At 50.0% G+C, this 16,341-nt stretch overlaps 2 protein-coding genes across 2 annotated transcripts; one reads left to right on the top strand and one right to left on the bottom strand.

Moving 5' to 3' along the window:
• Positions 1 to 2,416: 2,416 nt before the first annotated feature.
• V8C40DRAFT_234204 (gamma-glutamylcyclotransferase family protein) lies at positions 2,417 to 3,741 on the bottom strand. The gene is made up of 4 exons (XM_083213555.1): positions 3,449 to 3,741; positions 3,249 to 3,317; positions 3,182 to 3,189; positions 2,417 to 3,127 (listed from the first exon to the last, which is right to left on the bottom strand). Exons 2-4 carry the CDS (start codon positions 3,277 to 3,279, stop codon positions 2,690 to 2,692), a joined length of 477 nt encoding a protein of 158 aa, XP_083078371.1. The 5' UTR covers positions 3,280 to 3,317; positions 3,449 to 3,741; the 3' UTR covers positions 2,417 to 2,689.
• A 280-nt stretch (positions 3,742 to 4,021) lies between these two features.
• On the top strand, positions 4,022 to 16,296 carry V8C40DRAFT_104672 (histone acetyltransferase TRA1). The gene is made up of 4 exons (XM_083210711.1): positions 4,022 to 4,375; positions 4,483 to 4,640; positions 4,695 to 15,392; positions 15,456 to 16,296. Exons 1-4 carry the CDS (start codon positions 4,321 to 4,323, stop codon positions 16,137 to 16,139), a joined length of 11,595 nt encoding a protein of 3,864 aa, XP_083078370.1. The 5' UTR covers positions 4,022 to 4,320; the 3' UTR covers positions 16,140 to 16,296.
• Positions 16,297 to 16,341: the final 45 nt, after the last annotated feature.

The raw sequence follows: 16,341 nt of genomic DNA, 5'->3' as shown, positions 1-16,341 counted from the left end.
AGGCGACATTGTTGCATTTCATGGACATCATGGTTGCTTTCTTAGCTGGAGACTCGGTGGTCATTTCCAGAGACAGGTATGTGGGGGGACCTTGTCCTTGTGCGCCCAAGAAACATTGTGATCGACCACGGCCCGAGCAGTAAACAGTTCGTTGGCCATTTTGCTCAGTCATTGTTTCTTGCTCTTAGAGATGTGCTACTCCATAGACAGAAAGCACGGCGACGTCATATTAACTTGTTTCCCCGGGCATGTTCATAGCCGCTGCGTCTTCTCTTCTCAATGCATTGTGATGTAAAGCCGTACCGCTGGGGGAGGCGCTGGACGAATGCAAAGGGGGCATTCGCCCCCCCATCGTCGCTATACGAGTCGCGTCGTATTGCATGGCATCGTATCGTTTATTCCTCTCACATGCCATGCCACAACAGCCACAAAAAGACGCGTGTTATAGCCGGTATGTCTGAGTCTGTGTGGCGAGAATCGTCCCTACTTGGAGATCTCAATGCAACGCTGTGGCTGCTTCCATGGCAAAAGTCTGCTTCTCAGGCCCTGGCCCCTCGGTATGCAGGGGCCGGGGCAAGGGTGTCTAATCCCTCAGTAGGGTTACTTTTGCAGAACTAGCCTCTGCTGCCGTGGGGTTGAATCGACTTCTGGTGAAACAAAGGCTGGTTTCATGCTCAGCATCTTCTTTTCGGCTTGGGCAAGCATATCCACTCCATTCTCGCGGAACTCAAGGTAGGCAGGCAGCCTGGCCAGTGGGCAAGTGGGCAGAGATGACATCTCAGGCTTCAGGTTGTGATTTGTGATGGCGGCGGATTGAAACAATCGGCTCTGCGTCGCCGGGCGGCAAAAACGCGGTGGCGATCAATCAGCAGGACTATTCGGAGGCAGCTGAGATGCCTGGAGTTGTTTTGTTTGGACGATAGACGCTGAGGCTTGACGATGGTGAAAAAGCTACAGACCAGTCAGAGGTGCAGGTGACGAGGTAGAGGTACGTATTGCCCACAGTCAGGTCGCTGACCGCCTCATCGGGGGGTACGTACTCCATGTCTCATACATGCAGCTCAGCCCAATCCGCACCTACAGCTACAGCTTTTCGACTCAACGCCTGCAAAAACAACCTATCGCTGTTCGTATCGCTGTTTGCTTCGCGCGTATAGGCTCATGCACCTTCAATAGCCGCCCAGTGGTTGTTTCTAGGGACTAGGATATACCTGGTACTCTATGAAGCTGGTGTAAGATCCGCAGCAGACCTGAGTGCACATGAGAAATGCGAGTAGTATTTCTCATGTGCACTCGTATATTTCACATGTCTGTTATTTCGATGAAACCTGGCGCTTCCAGAAAATCCTCATCGGCTCATGCCGTCCTTGGTTAAAGTACCCAGATGTTATGTAATGTGGTACGATGGTATGAAGCTATGGCCATCGGGAGAATATTGAAGTGGCTCTCGATCCGTCCTCCTGGTTACATCTATACTCGTTACATCGGCGAAAATGCCAAGGACCATATAGTATATTAATTTCCTCAACTTGACTTCAACTCTTACCTATCCACTCGAAAACAAAAGATCTTTCTAGCACGACGGCCAAGACGGCTTGTAATGAATGAAAATTAACAGCTGCGTTTAGTTCCGTGAGAGGCTCAGATCCGCGGAACAGCCGCATGAATCTATGCCAGACAATCCACTCCTTGGCATCGCCCTGTGGCTTGGAAATTTGTTCCTTTCTTATTTGTTTGTGAGCTCATCGTCATATCATCACAGAGAATGCTCCTCTTTTATCCCATCTATTGAGACTATCGGCTGAGCCGTCTGAACACGGCTGGTAGCTTCACCACATTTGCGCTTGGATATTGCGTTTCAGCTCAGCCAACTCCATCGTAGCAGGTTTGTTGCTCCGACACCAACTATCGACATTTTCTCTTGCAATCTTGTTTAATTAATTTTTAAGCTTCAATTATCCCGTCTTACAAGGAGGATGACAGGTGAGCTACTTCGGAATCTGGTCCGAAATTCTCCTAAATTTGCGTGGCTGTTTCTACCTTCTCGTTTTGTCGATAGTCGTTGTTTCTCGCAAATTGCCTTGCCGAGAGAGCCAAACACCTCTAAGCCAACCTTGTCCCGTCTTATTCCGCGGTAATGAGCATATATATAAATGAATTCACCAATTTGCACCATGAAATCCTTCGAGATATTTACACTTGATGTGAGCATGTCGTTGAGTGTGGAGACGCTGCGTCGTTGGTCGTCGAGCCGCTGAAGAATAGAGTTGTTGTTGGCTCTGCCAACTTTCCGACAACCCATGACAAGGATGAAACGCTGGCCCATGCTGGATCTATGTGTTCAAAGAGCTTTCACCAAAAATAGAGTTACACGTGTCATAACACGATGCATGTGTTTGGTGATAACTACACCGTCATTTCAGACACGACACCACATATCGCGGGCGCTTGCGCTGGCTAAAGGACAGGTTAAGTGTCTATATGATGTATATTGTCTTCTCTAAGGCGCCCATCCCATGTCTCTCTACCTGATCACTAGAAATGTACCTATAGTATCTCTCACGCGTGTGCATGCACTGGCTCAGCATGCATGCATGCAGGCGTCGACGTTTAAGCGCTCTCAACCTGGGCTGGCTGGTCACCTGGGACAACCAAGTCAGTGAGTCTGCAATGCACGCAAGCGGCAGTTTTAATCCTTACCATCTGTGAATGCCCAGTCACCTCGTGTCCACATCTGCATTCTCTGTTGGCGGAACTCTTCAAAATCCCATTCGCGTTTCTCAAGGTCATTGGCGTTGAGAAACACGTAAACGGATGCCTCCTTCACTTCTCCCTCAACTTCCTTTTCGCCTTCCAACTTCAGTAGCTTCACCTTGGTGTTGATCCGCTTATACTCGCTTCCCTCAAAAATGTCCAGTTTTTGCATGTTGGCCTCCGTTAATCCAGTCGCGTACATGCCTCGCACGCAGTGGCCTTCCTCTGCAACAATGGCAGGATAGTCTGCATATTGAACTCTGTGGCGACAGTAACCATCTAGAATGGCTGGCGTGAATGTGTGGAGGTCTTGGATTGCCTGAGGCGGCTGCTTTTCACCATAACAAACACTGAAAAAGACCTCTGGGGCCATCTATAACGATGAGTTTAACTCCTTCCCTTGCGGTGTATCAGCGCATGATCTTACCAAAGTCCCTACAATTTGAACATCACGTTAGTCTAAAGATTTTCCAAAATTGTAGAGCAGTATTCACCATAGAAGAATGCCTTGTTTTCGCCGCTCATCTTGTATCGTGGGTGTCTATCTGTGATGTTTGTGGCCGCTGTCAAAAGTTGGGCGGTCTAGGTTAGGCTGAGATCCTGAAAGCGAGGATTGGAGACGAGGCTTCGGGAAACAAGTAGAACTCTCGGAGGTGGGCTACGGTACTGGGGTGGAATATGAAGAAAGACATACCAGCAGCGTGCTTTGTCTTCGTTTCCTTTTGTAATGAATTCCCAATTGTGTTATCTCCTCGGCAGAATTACGAAGCTTCCCCGCCGTTTAGACAGGTCTGGCAGTGGGGTTGTGGAATCTTGTTCTCCTTTGTTGACGGCACAAAGGGAAGAACGGGGACGGAAAAAAGAGCAACGGCAATACAAGATTGAAATTATAGATGACACGAAAAGACGATGAATATGAGAGAATATATAGGCGGATATTTCAACCCAAGATGAAAGACGCGGGATACAGCAGTGAGCAAGTCACTCCGAAGCACGGAGTCTTATATATGGTTGGTTATCAGACTTTCTTATTGGAGTCAGCAAATCTGACGTGGGGCTCTAAGATCGGGATGAGATCCCTATCGATAAGATCCCTATCGATAAGATAAGGTTATACGCACGCCACAGCGGGAGGGGCGTATGGCTGCCTAGCGCCACGGATTATAGTTTCTGCAGCCCCTAGCTCAATTGGTTTTGGCGACCACGGTGCCCAGTTTTGCTCGACTCTGGAAATTTCATAGGCGTCACGTTAAAGCTTCCTTCGTGAAGTGACTTTAAGGCTGCGGGCCGAATCTTGAATTTCATAACCTCCATCACCCCCACTCGAGTCTTTCATTATACCCAGACGATTTCGGATTCTATCAGCCCGTATCTGCCGAATATTCCTTTTATTTTCCCGTTTTCCGCCGATTTACGGCGCCCTGCCGCACTATCGTGAAACCATCGCGGCGCGTCCTCGTTTCTCGACCTCAGCCTTGCTGCGATTAGTCGTTTTGCGCATCGCCTCGCCACACCTTCCGCGAATGGAAGGCAGAGCTGCGTCTCGCGGACGCAAATAATGCAGCCATGTCGGGAACTACTATTGACGATGTCGTGAAGCGACTTAGCACCGCTGATATAGGTACGGCCATGGCCACCTCGTCCCGCTTGTCTCTAAGCTATCACCCCTCCATCTTGTCGCATGCCTCTACCATCATGTCTGATTTCTAACCTCTTGTTAATCTACAGATACCCGACTCAAGGTGGAAGCCGCGACCACCTTGCGCGACAGCCTAGACGCTTACACTAATGGCCCTATTTACGAACCTTTCTTGAAACGTTTAATGCCCATCTTCATAAACATCTTGCGTGGACCATGCATCTTTCAAAGCAATTCTCCGGAGCAGGTGAGAGCTTTGTGTGATACACTGGGGTTGGCTTTTGCTAACGGTTGATGGTAGAAACTCCGCAACTGCATCCTCGAGGTATTACACCGATTGCCAACCAACATGGCGCCCACCGAGCCGTTCAAGCCTTACGCCGAAGAGATTGTCGATCTGCTCATGCAACTAGTCCGGACCGACAACGAAGACAACGCATCCTTGTGTGTCAAAATCACTTCCGACATCATGCGTCATCAGCACCAGGTTTTGCAGGGCAAAGTCCAGCCATTCCTGAACCTAATCCAGGAGCTCTTTGATCAGATGGAAAAGGTTGTCATGGAGCAGCTAGACAATGCATCTCTCGCCCCGAATCCCCAACCTGGTGCACCGTCAACACCAGGAAGTACGCAAGCCAACTTTCAGTCTCCTCGGCCGGGCTCTCCCGTGGCCTCGGTAACTGAGCTTGGTGCGGATCCCCAGCAGCAAAATCGACCACTTCTCAAGGGGATGCAATCTTTCAAAGTTCTTTCAGAATGTCCAATCATCGTCGTGTCGATCTTCCAAGTCTACAGGAACACAGTTGCCCACAATGTGCCCAGATTTGTACCCCTTATTAAGGGCTTCTTATCTCTTCAGGCAAGCGCCCAGAAGCAAGCGCACGACGATGCTGCTGCCAGAGGCGATATACACACTGGCGTGAGCTCAGGTATAAAAAACCGGGCTGCTTTTGGCGATTTCATCACAGCCCAGATCAAGACCATGAGCTTTCTGGCCTATCTCCTCCGCCAGTACGCTTCTCAGTTGAAGGACTTTCTACACTTACTACCCGATATCGTCATTCGGCTACTCAAGGATTGCCCTCGGGAGAAATCTGGGACGCGAAAGGAGCTCCTGATTGCAATCAGACACATTATCAACTACAATTTCCGAAAGATCTTTCTCCCCAAAATTGATGAACTCTTGGACGAGCGTACACTGACGGGAGATGGGTTAACCGTGTACGAGACGATGAGACCCCTTGCGTATAGTATGCTGGCGGATCTGATACACCATGTGCGCGACTCCTTAACTCCAGAGCAGATTCGCAAGACGGTGGAAGTGTATACCCGGAATCTCCAAGACAACTTTCCCGGAACTTCTTTCCAGACCATGAGTGCGAAACTTCTTCTGAACATGGCCGAATGCATTGCGAAGCTCCCCAACAAAGTAGACGCAAGACATTACTTGATGATGATTCTCAACGCAATTGGAGACAAATTTGCCGCCATGAATCGACAGTACCCGAATGCCGTCAAGCTCTCGAAGCTGTATCACCAGCAGGCCGAAGCTGGTGCGCCTGAATCATATCTTGCTGACAAGGAGCACCCGCCGGATTGGGACGAAACCGACATCTTTTCCGCAGTACCCATCAAAATTTCTAATCCCCGAGATCGAGGAGCCGACCCTGTCGGAGATAATAAGTTTCTCTTCAGAAATCTTATGAATGGACTGAAGAACACATTCTACCAGCTGAGAACGTGTAACACTGGCACGCCGATTGACCCTGCTAATGCGCCACCGCATTGGCAAGAGGTCGCCTACGGTTTCACGGCGGAAGAGGTAAATGTGATTATCAAGTTGTTCCGAGAGGGCGCCTATGTGTTCAGATACTATGAGATTGAGAAGCCGGCTACTGAGAATCAGTATGTATCACCGGTCGAATACATGGCAAATTTCTATATGGTCTCCAGTAGTAAGGAAGAAAAAGACCTCTTGGAAACATTCGCCACCGTCTTTCACTGCATCGACCCAGCAACCTTCCATGAAGTCTTCCAGCAGGAGATCCCGCATCTCTATGACATGATTTTCGAGCACACAGCTCTGCTCCACATACCTCAGTTTTTCCTTGCCAGCGAGGCAACATCTCCTAGTTTTTGCGGCATGCTCTTGCAGTTTCTCATGGAAAGAATTGACGAGGTTGGCTCTGCGGACGTTAAGAAATCGTCCATTTTGTTGCGGCTCTTCAAACTCGCCTTTATGGCGGTGACTTTGTTCGCCACACAAAACGAACAAGTTCTGTTGCCTCACGTGGTCAGCATTGTCACAAAGTCGATAGAGCTGTCAACCAAGGCAGAGGAGCCTATGAACTACTTCCTTCTGTTACGGTCTCTTTTTAGGAGCATCGGTGGTGGCAAGTTTGAGCAACTCTATAAGCAGATATTGCCCTTGCTGGAGATGCTGCTGGATGTTCTCAACAATCTGCTCATGGCTGCACGAAAGCCGTCCGAGCGAGACCTCTACGTTGAGCTATGCCTTACCGTCCCGGCGCGGCTCAGTCACCTGCTGCCTCATTTGAGTTTCCTCATGCGCCCATTGGTAGTTGCTCTTCGGGCCGGCACGGACCTTGTTGGGCAGGGTCTCCGAACGTTGGAGCTCTGTGTCGACAATCTGACGGCAGATTATCTCGATCCCATCATGGCACCTGTCATTGATGAGCTCATGACTGCCCTGTTTGATCATCTAAAACCACACCCCTACAGCCACTTTCATGCGCATACCACCATGCGCATCTTGGGAAAACTTGGAGGTAGAAATCGTAAATTCATGACGGGTGCTGTTCCTCTCACATATACCAACTATGCCGACGATGCCTCAAGCTTTGAATTGCGACTCATCGGTTCCAAGAAGGACAGAGCCTTTCCAGCTGACCTGGGCATCGATCTTGCAATACAAAAGCTGATGGAGGTTCCTCGGCACAATAAGGCTAATGCCCAGAATCGGCAGTATGACGAGTACTACAAGAAACAGGCCATTCATTTTATCAAGACTCAGCTGAAGCTGCGTATCGGGTTCGACCAGCTTCCCGAAGATTTCCCTCGCATTGTTAGACTCCAGACACAAGATTTCTTGAATCGCAAGATGGATATCAACTTCGCTCCATTCGAAGTGTCGAGCCGTGAAAAATCCATCCCCAAGAAAGATGAGCAAGACAAGATCACCAAGAAACTGCTCAAGGCCGTCATGTTTTCGCAGTCAATACCAGATGTTAAGCAGGAATCCGGCGCCTTTCTCCTTGACGTGTGCCGGCATTTCGTTCTCATTGAAGTGGGCAGATCTTTGATCGACCTGAAGCGAAACTATAACCCCTTTGACCCGAAAGCCGGCGAAGGTCCGCTAACTATTGACACCCGTGTCTTGTCGGATGCAATCGTCGAATCCTTGGCATCAGATCACCCAGACGTCCGGGAAGCGGCGCAGCAGGCGATCCGGGAACTTTACAAATGCACGGCTCTCATTCTGGGCTCCGAGAGCAATGTCGGCCGTCTCCATCTCTTTAACCACCTAAGCAATACCTTTTGCCACAGTTGCTACGAGGAAGAGTGGTTCACAAAGACGGGGGGAAGTCTTGGCATCAATTTTCTGCTCACAGAACTTGACTTGGGCGATGCTTGGGTGACATCTAAGCAGACTGAATTCATTCGCGCTCTGATGTACGTCATCAAGGATATGCCGCTGGACCTCCCGGAAAAGACGAGATGCCTCGCACAGACAAGTCTGGAAGTATTGCTCAGGCGCATCACTAAGAACATCAAGAAGGAAGATGCCCTGCCAATCCAGCAGCAACCTGGTCAACCGCAGGCCAAGCAGCCCCGCCTCGCCCAAATCTGTATGCAGTTCAACAATGAGCTTTCTCATATGAACAAGTTTGTCCGCGAGACAGCCAAAAGTTCGCTGGAACTTATTGCGAAAGCTGCTGGCTGTGAGGTGTGGCAGCTCGTCGAGCCCTACAAAGAAAGATTTCTTCAGCCTATCTACGCCAAACCTCTTCGTGCCCTTCCCTTCCCGATACAGATTGGATACATCAATGCTATGACATATCATATGGGACTGAAAAATGACTGGGTTACTTTTGACGAGAATCTCAACCGTCTGCTTATGGAGTCGCTCGCATTAGCTGACGCAAACGACGAATCCTTGGCTAACAAACCTGCAGAGTTCAGAACGCATGAGCATATCGTCAACTTGCGAGTTTCTTGTATCAAGCTTCTCAGCACTGCGATGACGTTTGAGGAATTTGCCAACAACCCGACTAAGGGTAAGATTCTTTCAGTCTTTTTCAAATGCCTGTATTCCGAATCAAAGCCAACGATCGCGGCGGCAAACGATGCCTTGAAGTCGGTCTTGGCCGTTGACAGACGTCTGCCCAAGGACTTGCTCCAGAGCGGCCTGCGCCCTGTGCTGCAGAGTCTATCGGACCCGAAAAGACTTAATACGCATGGGCTGGATAACTTGTCAAGGCTCTTGAAGCTTCTGACAAGCTACTTCAAGGTCGAGATAGGCGCTCGCTTGCTCGATCAGATAGAGTCAATTGTTGAGCCTAATGCGTGGCAGCAAATCTCATTCACATTTTTTGAGCAACATCCTCAAATGAAGGTCATCACCGCTATTCTCAACATCTTCCATCTTCTACCAGCTCCAGCAGAAGCGTTCAAAGACCGCTTAATTGACTGCTTCCTCGGGCTTGAAGAGCGGCTTCGACGAACTCATCAGAGTCCATTCCGGTTGCCAATGTTCCTATACTTGAACCGGTATCCCAAAGAGATTTGGGCTTATCTACTTGGTAAGCTGGATGATCTGAAATATGGCCGACTTCTAGCCCAAGTCCTCCTACACCCAGATAGCACGCCGTTGAGGGAGACTGCTGTGGAAAATTTGGAAGGGTTGATCGCAAAATGCAACGAGATTGTTGGGCAGAACAACGAAAAGAAATACGTTGCCATTGTCAACACGATTCACATTCTCCACTCAATCGGCCAATTCCCAGCCTCTAGTGCTTGGATGGATAAGAAGGAACACCTCAACTGGCTGAAAGCCATTGGAAGAGACCTCGAAGCAAACATTCGAGGCTATTCGCTTCCAGCATTTGTGCGACTGCCGGGTTATCAAGCCGCCGAGCAACTGATGAATATTCTCGTCAAGTCTCTGGAGAGATCACCGAGAGACTTGGATGCTCTATTCAACCTGGTGGAGTCCGTTGCCGCCGAGGAGCTCCGTTCGACTCAGCCTTTATTCTCCTTCATCTACGAAAAGATCATCTGCAGCGACTCCATGGAGTTTTGGAAATCGACGTTCCTTCGCTGCCTTGAAACTTACTCAGGGAAGACTGCGTCGAATAAAACAAAATACTTCTTACTCCACTACATCGTTAATCCGATTGTTGCCACGGATGTCATGCGGCATTGGGGCCAGTCAGAACAGAATAGGGTCCAGAGGCTGATGGATCGATCTATCATCGATGCCGTGAGCACTAAGATCTGGAAAGTACATCCCGAGATGACTCCAGATGATTTGGCCCAGCCAGGAATCGACCACATAAGGTTTGAGGTGCTCCAGCTGTCGGCAATGCTTGTCAAATATTATCACGCAACACTCCAAGAAGCACGCAAAGACATTATCAAATTTGGGTGGACATTTATACGCCTAGACGACATCATCAACAAGCATGCAGCGTATGTCGTGATAGGGTACTTCATTGCTCACTACGAAACGCCTCCGAAGATCGTCAGCCAGGTATACTTGTCGCTTCTCAAGACTAATTCTAATGAAGGCCGAGCGCTGGTGACGCAGGCATTGGAGCTCATTGCTCCGGTTCTGCCCAAACGCTGTGGCACGGGCCCTAATGATAGGAGCACACCATGGGCCGTAGCACCGCGTCGCATCTTGGCTGACGAAGGCCAAAACATGCAGCAGATGACAAGCATCTTCCATTTCCTTGTGCGGCATCCTGAGCTTTTCTACGACGCTCGAGATAAATACGCCGTTCTCATCATCACCTCCCTGAGAAAGGTTGCTGCACCGCCAAACCCCTCTCATGAGAGTAAAAAGCTCGCCCTGAACATGATGTGGCTGATTTGGACCTGGGAACAATGGCGGATCGAGGGCAAAACATCACCTCTTCTGACTACGAGATCACTATCTGAGTCGCCGGTTTCGAGGAAACGAAAGCTGGACAGCGGCGATCAACCAATGACATCTCCCTCAGCAACTAGACAAACAGCGGATCGACCAGAGTATCAAATCCCTCCACTATTCCGCCTCAAGATGGTTAAATACTTGGTTGAGTTCATTGCGCAGCTTAACGAAAGGTATCAACTGCCATCGGCTAAGCCCCGCGGATCCCCAGCTGGTGCTCTTCCGCAAGCCGGGCCCAATATGACAGAGCTTTGCAAGAAAGCCATGGCGCTCCTTTACAACCTCGTACAGCCCCAGTGCTGGGGGGACCTCGACCTCGACCTGTTTCCCAACGTCACGGATGTTATCCTTGCTCACGATAGGACACAGGCAGCTCTTAACGCTGATCCAACCGATAAGGAAAAGTATGACGAAAAGTTCCTCACCAACATCATCAATACGCTGCAAGTGGTCCGCATTCTTCTGAACTTCAAGTCAGACGAGTGGATACAAAGGAGCATCGCCCCAATCCAAAAAGTCTTGGAGAAGTGCCTCAGGTCGGAAAATCCAGAAGTTCAAGATTGTCTGCATCTCGCTGACAAGGAGTACGATGATGGACGAGAGCTAAAGTCCATCGTTCGACGAATTCTCGATGCGGTGCCTGAAGATACGCCTATGGAGGACGCGGATGCTGAGGGTGAATCCGAGGTTCAAACATCTGAAATTGTTGCCTACCTCTCACAGGTAGCAACAGAACAAATGAACAGCAATCTCTACGTTTCGGGTGTCAACATCTTGTGGTCGTTAGGCAATCGCAAGCCTGCCATCATTGATCAACATATCCCTTCGCTTATGAAAGCTATGCAGAGCAAGCATGCACGAGAACATGTACAACACTATAGTGCCTTGGCGAATCAGGCGACTGGTGTCCAACGCACTCAAGAGGCCAACGGCACCACTGGAGAACTCTCTGCCTATGAGCTCGAGATGCAAACCAAATTGATGATCAAAGAGATCCAAGTCGTGGCGTTGAGGATGGAAACTCTAGGCGACAATCGACGACCTTTCCTAAGCGTTTTGGCGACGCTTGTTGAAAAATCCATGCACATTGAGTTATGCACGGAAATTTTGGGCATGGTTGAAGGTTGGGTTTTCAGATCTGAAGGTACCTGGCCAACGCTTAAAGAAAAAACGGCGGTCCTTCATAAGATGCTGTCCTTTGAGCACAGGCAAGATCCCACAATGCTTTCCAAGTTCCTAGAGCTTGTGATTCGCATCTACGAAGATCCCAAGATTACCCGGACGGAGTTGACAGTACGGATGGAGCACGCCTTTCTCATTGGCACGCGAGCGGTTGATGCGGAAATGCGAAATCGTTTCATGGCGATTTTCGATAAGAGCTTGTCCAAGACAGCTAGCATCCGCCTCTCATACGTATTGACGTCACAAAATTGGGATACTCTTGCGGACTCTTACTGGCTTGCCCAGGCCAACCACCTTTTGCTGGGAGCCGTGGAAATGAATACCAACATACAGCTCCATGCTGATGATTTCAAAGTCATCGCCCCATCTCAGCTGGCTGCAGTCTATCCCAAAGACAAGGATACGAGAGAACCAACCAACATGGTTGATGAGAAATTCGAGACTCTCATGGCTAGCCATCGGCGATTCATGGCCGAGCTGGGAGATGTGAAGGTCCGAGATATTATCGAGCCGTTGACACAACTACAGCATATCGACAACCCGCTGGCTCATCAACTCTGGGTAGTAGTATTCCCAATGTATTGGTCTGCCACTCTGCGAGACGAAAGGCCAGAGCTTCAGCGCGGCATGGTCGCGCTTCTCACAAAAGACTACCATAGCCGTCAAATAGAGAAGCGTCCCAATGTTGTTCAGTCCTTGATAGAGGGAGCCGCAAAGACTTGGCCAGAGTGTCGACTTCCTCCGCATGTCTTGAAGTTTGAGGCGAAGACGTACGATGCTTGGTATACAGCCCTCGTACAGCTCGAGAATGCATCGATTAAACCGGGGCCCGATTCGGCCACTGTCCGCGAGAGCAATCTCGATGCACTGGTGGATCTCTACGCATCTCTGCAGGAGGACGATCTTTTCTACGGGACTTGGCGTCGTCGTTCTCAGTTTGTAGAGACCAACGCTGGTCTTTCATACGAGCAGAATGGAATGTGGGACAAGGCTCAGAAATTGTACGAGACAGCACAGATCAAAGCCAGAACTGGCGTGATCCCGTTCTCTCAAGCCGAATACATGATCTGGGAGGACCACTGGGTTCTTTGTGCCCAAAAGCTGCAGCAATGGGAGATCTTGCAGGATTTTGCCAAGCATGAGAATTTCCAAGACTTACTTCTCGAATGCGCATGGCGCAACACGGAAATGTGGCAAGACGAGCAGCACCGCGAGGCTCTGGACAACATCATCAAAGGAGTCATGGATGCCCCCACGCCGCGACGAGCCTTTTTCCAGGCGTTCATGTCCCTACTCAAGTTTCACAACCAGCAAGAGGCGGCAACCGACTTTGCGCGCGTGTGCGACGAAGCTATACAGTTGTCCATTAGGAAATGGCATCAGCTTCCAGTTCGATTGACCAACGCTCATATCCCTCTGCTCCAGAATTTCCAACAGTTGGTGGAGCTGCATGATGCCAGTGTCATCTGTCAGAGTTTAGCCAACACTAATGCATCTAATCTCGATGTAAAATCCGGAGAGCTTAAGCTACTGCTCGGCGCCTGGCGTGATCGTCTTCCCAACATCTGGGATGACATCACGGCTTGGCAAGACTTGGTAACTTGGAGGCAACACATTTTCAACCTCATCAACCAGACATACCTCCAGCTTCTTCCACAGCAAGGCCAGCAAAATGCAGGAGGGGCTTCCTTCGCCTACCGTGGCTTCCACGAGACAGCTTGGATCATCAACCGCTTTGCTCATGTCGCACGCAAGCACAGTCTGCCGGAAGTTTGCATTAACCAACTCAGTCGCATCTACACACTTCCAAACATAGAAATTCAGGAGGCATTCTTGAAACTTCGCGAGCAAGCTCGATGCCACTACGAAAACCCGGAGGAATTGAACAGCGGTTTGGAAGTCATCAACAATACAAACTTGAACTATTTCAATCCTCAGCAGAAAGCCGAGTTCTACACCTTGAAGGGCATGTTCCTTGAGAAACTCGAGCTTAAAGAGGAGGCCGATGCAGCTTACGGTACCGCCCTGTATTTCGATATTGGAGCGGCCAAGGCTTGGGCAGAGTGGGGATACTTTAACGACAGAAAGTTCAAGGAGGATCCTTTGGACGTAAATGCGGCTAGGCAGGCTTTGACCTCTTACCTTCAAGCCGCAAGCAGCTACAAGAGTGCCAAGTCACGCAAGCTCCTCTCCAGGATCCTATGGCTCCTCAGCTTGGACGATGCTAAGGGCTCAATTGCTGCTGGGTTCGACGACTTCAAAGGCGAGACTCCAACATGGTACTGGATCTCGTTCATTCCTCAGTTATTGACGGGTCTGGGCTACAAAGAGGCTCCGCGTGTCTACCAGATCCTTCTTGGAATCGCAAAGTCATACCCCCAGGCTCTTTACTTCCAACTCAGGACAAACAGGGAAGATATGATGGCTATCAAGAAAACTCAGGAAGCGAAGGAGAAGGCACGACTACGCAGCCAATCCGCTACAGCCAACGGCAAACCCAGCTCTGCTTCTCCATTACAGACAAAACAAGAAGCGCCCAAGGCTGAAGGAGCAGCATCACGCCCTGGTACTGCTAGTGGTGGCGACGCAGCTCACATTAAGACGGAGAATGGCGAAGCGAATGGTGGCACGGCATCAGCAACGCCCGCACCCGCACCCGCAGGACAAGAACAATCTCAAGCTCTCGCTCAAAGCGGTCAAGCACAGGCCCAGCCCGCAGCTCAAAACCAGAAGAGACCGCCGTGGGAATTGACTGAGGAAGTCATGTCGGTGCTCAAGACGGCTTTCCCGTTACTGGCGCTGTCCATGGAGACTATGGTTGATCAGATCCAAAAGCACTTTAAGTGTCCTCCAGATGAAGATGCATACCGCCTCATTGTCGCGCTGCTTAATGATGCCTTGACGTACGTGAGCAGAACCCCTGCGTCTTTTGCCAAGAGTGTCAAACTTCCCTCTGCCACGGAGACGAACATTACCCGGTTTGCCGAGACGATCTTGCCCAATCATATCAAGAAGTCGTTTGAGGCCGATTTTGTCGAGGTTAAGCCGACCATGTATGAGTACATTCACAAGCTGAGGCGCTGGAGGACCAAATTTGAAGAGAAGCTGGATCGTCGGATCGTGCACACGCCGCTAGAAGCTTTCTCCCCTCACCTCAGCGAGTTCCGATACCAAAAGTTTGATGAGGTTGAGATTCCTGGACAGTATCTTCAGCACAAGGACAAGAACCAGGACTTTATTCGGATAGAACGATTCCTGCCCAATGTCGATTTGATACGCTCAGTTAATGCATCGTATCGCAGACTCAAGATGCGTGGTCACGATGGCAGCATTCACTCATGGGCTGTGCAGCATCCGGCCGCGAGACATTGTCGCCGAGAGGAAAAGATTCTGCAGCTCTTTAGACATCTCAACCAGACTCTGAGTCGCAAGAAGGAGAGCCGGCGACGAGACTTGCAATTCACCCTACCGCTGATGGTTCCCTTGGCACCACACATAAGAATCGTACAAGAAGATACCTCATACATTACGCTGCATGGGGTCTACGAAGACCATTGTAGGCGTATGGGTATGTCGAAGGATGAGCCGGTCTTGTTTACGCTGGAAAAACTTCGAGGCGTGCTCGAGTCCAAGGGAGGACAGGTAAGCTATTCCACAGAGAGAGATTGCCTAGCGGAGATGATGGCTAACGCAAATAATCAACAGACCAAGCCCGAACTTACGCCCACGGCGCGACTGGAGGTGTTCAATGCCATCCAGGAGAAGTGGGTGCCGCCGACGGTGGCGCTGGAATATTTCCAACAGGCCTTCCCACAATTTGCCGAATTCTGGCTGTTCCGAAGACAGTTCTCATACCAGCTGTCGGCATTGACGTTTATGACTTACATCTTGTACATGCATAACCGATACCCGGCTAAGATGAACATTGCTCGTGGGTCGGGCAACATCTGGGGCTCTGAGCTCATGTCGTTTATGAGTGCTTCCAAGCCATTCTTCCACAACCCAGAGCCAGTGCCCTTCCGGTTGACGCCAAACCTACAGACTCTCATGGGTCCTCTAGCCATGGAGGGAATATTCGCTTGCTCAGTCATGGCCATTGCACGGTGCTTGACGGAACCGGAGCATGAGCTTGAGCATGCGCTGACACTGTTTGTGAGGGACGAGATGATGTTCTGGCTGATGAATAGCCACCGCAGCGGAATCAGCGAAAACCAGCTACGCGACTCGGTGCAGCTCAACAGCGACTCGATAGTGAAGCGTGCCATCAGCCTCGCCCACAACCCGTCGGGCAATTTGCCTGCGAATCAAACGGTCATTGACGCTATCGCCAAGGCCGTAAACCCCATGAATTTGGCGCAGTGCGATGCATTGTGGATGCCATATCTTTAAGTCCAACATATATGGTCTTTTCCCTTCTTGTTTTCATATTTTCATTTTTTTTCTATTCCTATTTCTACTTCTTTCTAGACTTATCTGATGTAAAGCTGAAACCGGATATTATCAGATGGAGGTGAGAAGGGGACGGAGACGAATGGGGAAATATCTCAACCTTTGTGCGATGACATTCAGCAAGGCGTTTGAGGGAGGAAGG

The sequence above is a fragment of the Trichoderma camerunense genome (genome assembly GCF_050948025.1).
Source record: "Trichoderma camerunense strain CBS 138272 chromosome Unknown V8C40scaffold_2, whole genome shotgun sequence".
In the NCBI taxonomy this organism is placed as follows: Eukaryota; Fungi; Ascomycota; class Sordariomycetes; order Hypocreales; family Hypocreaceae; genus Trichoderma; species Trichoderma camerunense.
Note: the sequence above shows the minus strand (reverse complement) of the source record. Positions and strands in the feature narration are given on the sequence as shown.

Bases quoted from the DNA above. Each gene is read 5' to 3' on its own strand.
- V8C40DRAFT_234204 (XM_083213555.1), bottom strand. From the start codon at position 3,279: ATGAGCGGCGAAAACAAGGCATTCTTCTATG.
- V8C40DRAFT_104672 (XM_083210711.1), top strand. From the start codon at position 4,321: ATGTCGGGAACTACTATTGACGATGTCGTGAAGCGACTTAGCACCGCT. The intron at 4,376-4,482 runs GTACGGCCATGG...GTTAATCTACAG, and splicing joins ACTTAGCACCGCTGATATAG to ATACCCGACTCAAGGTGGAA. The intron at 15,393-15,455 runs GTAAGCTATTCC...AATAATCAACAG, and splicing joins TCGAGTCCAAGGGAGGACAG to ACCAAGCCCGAACTTACGCC.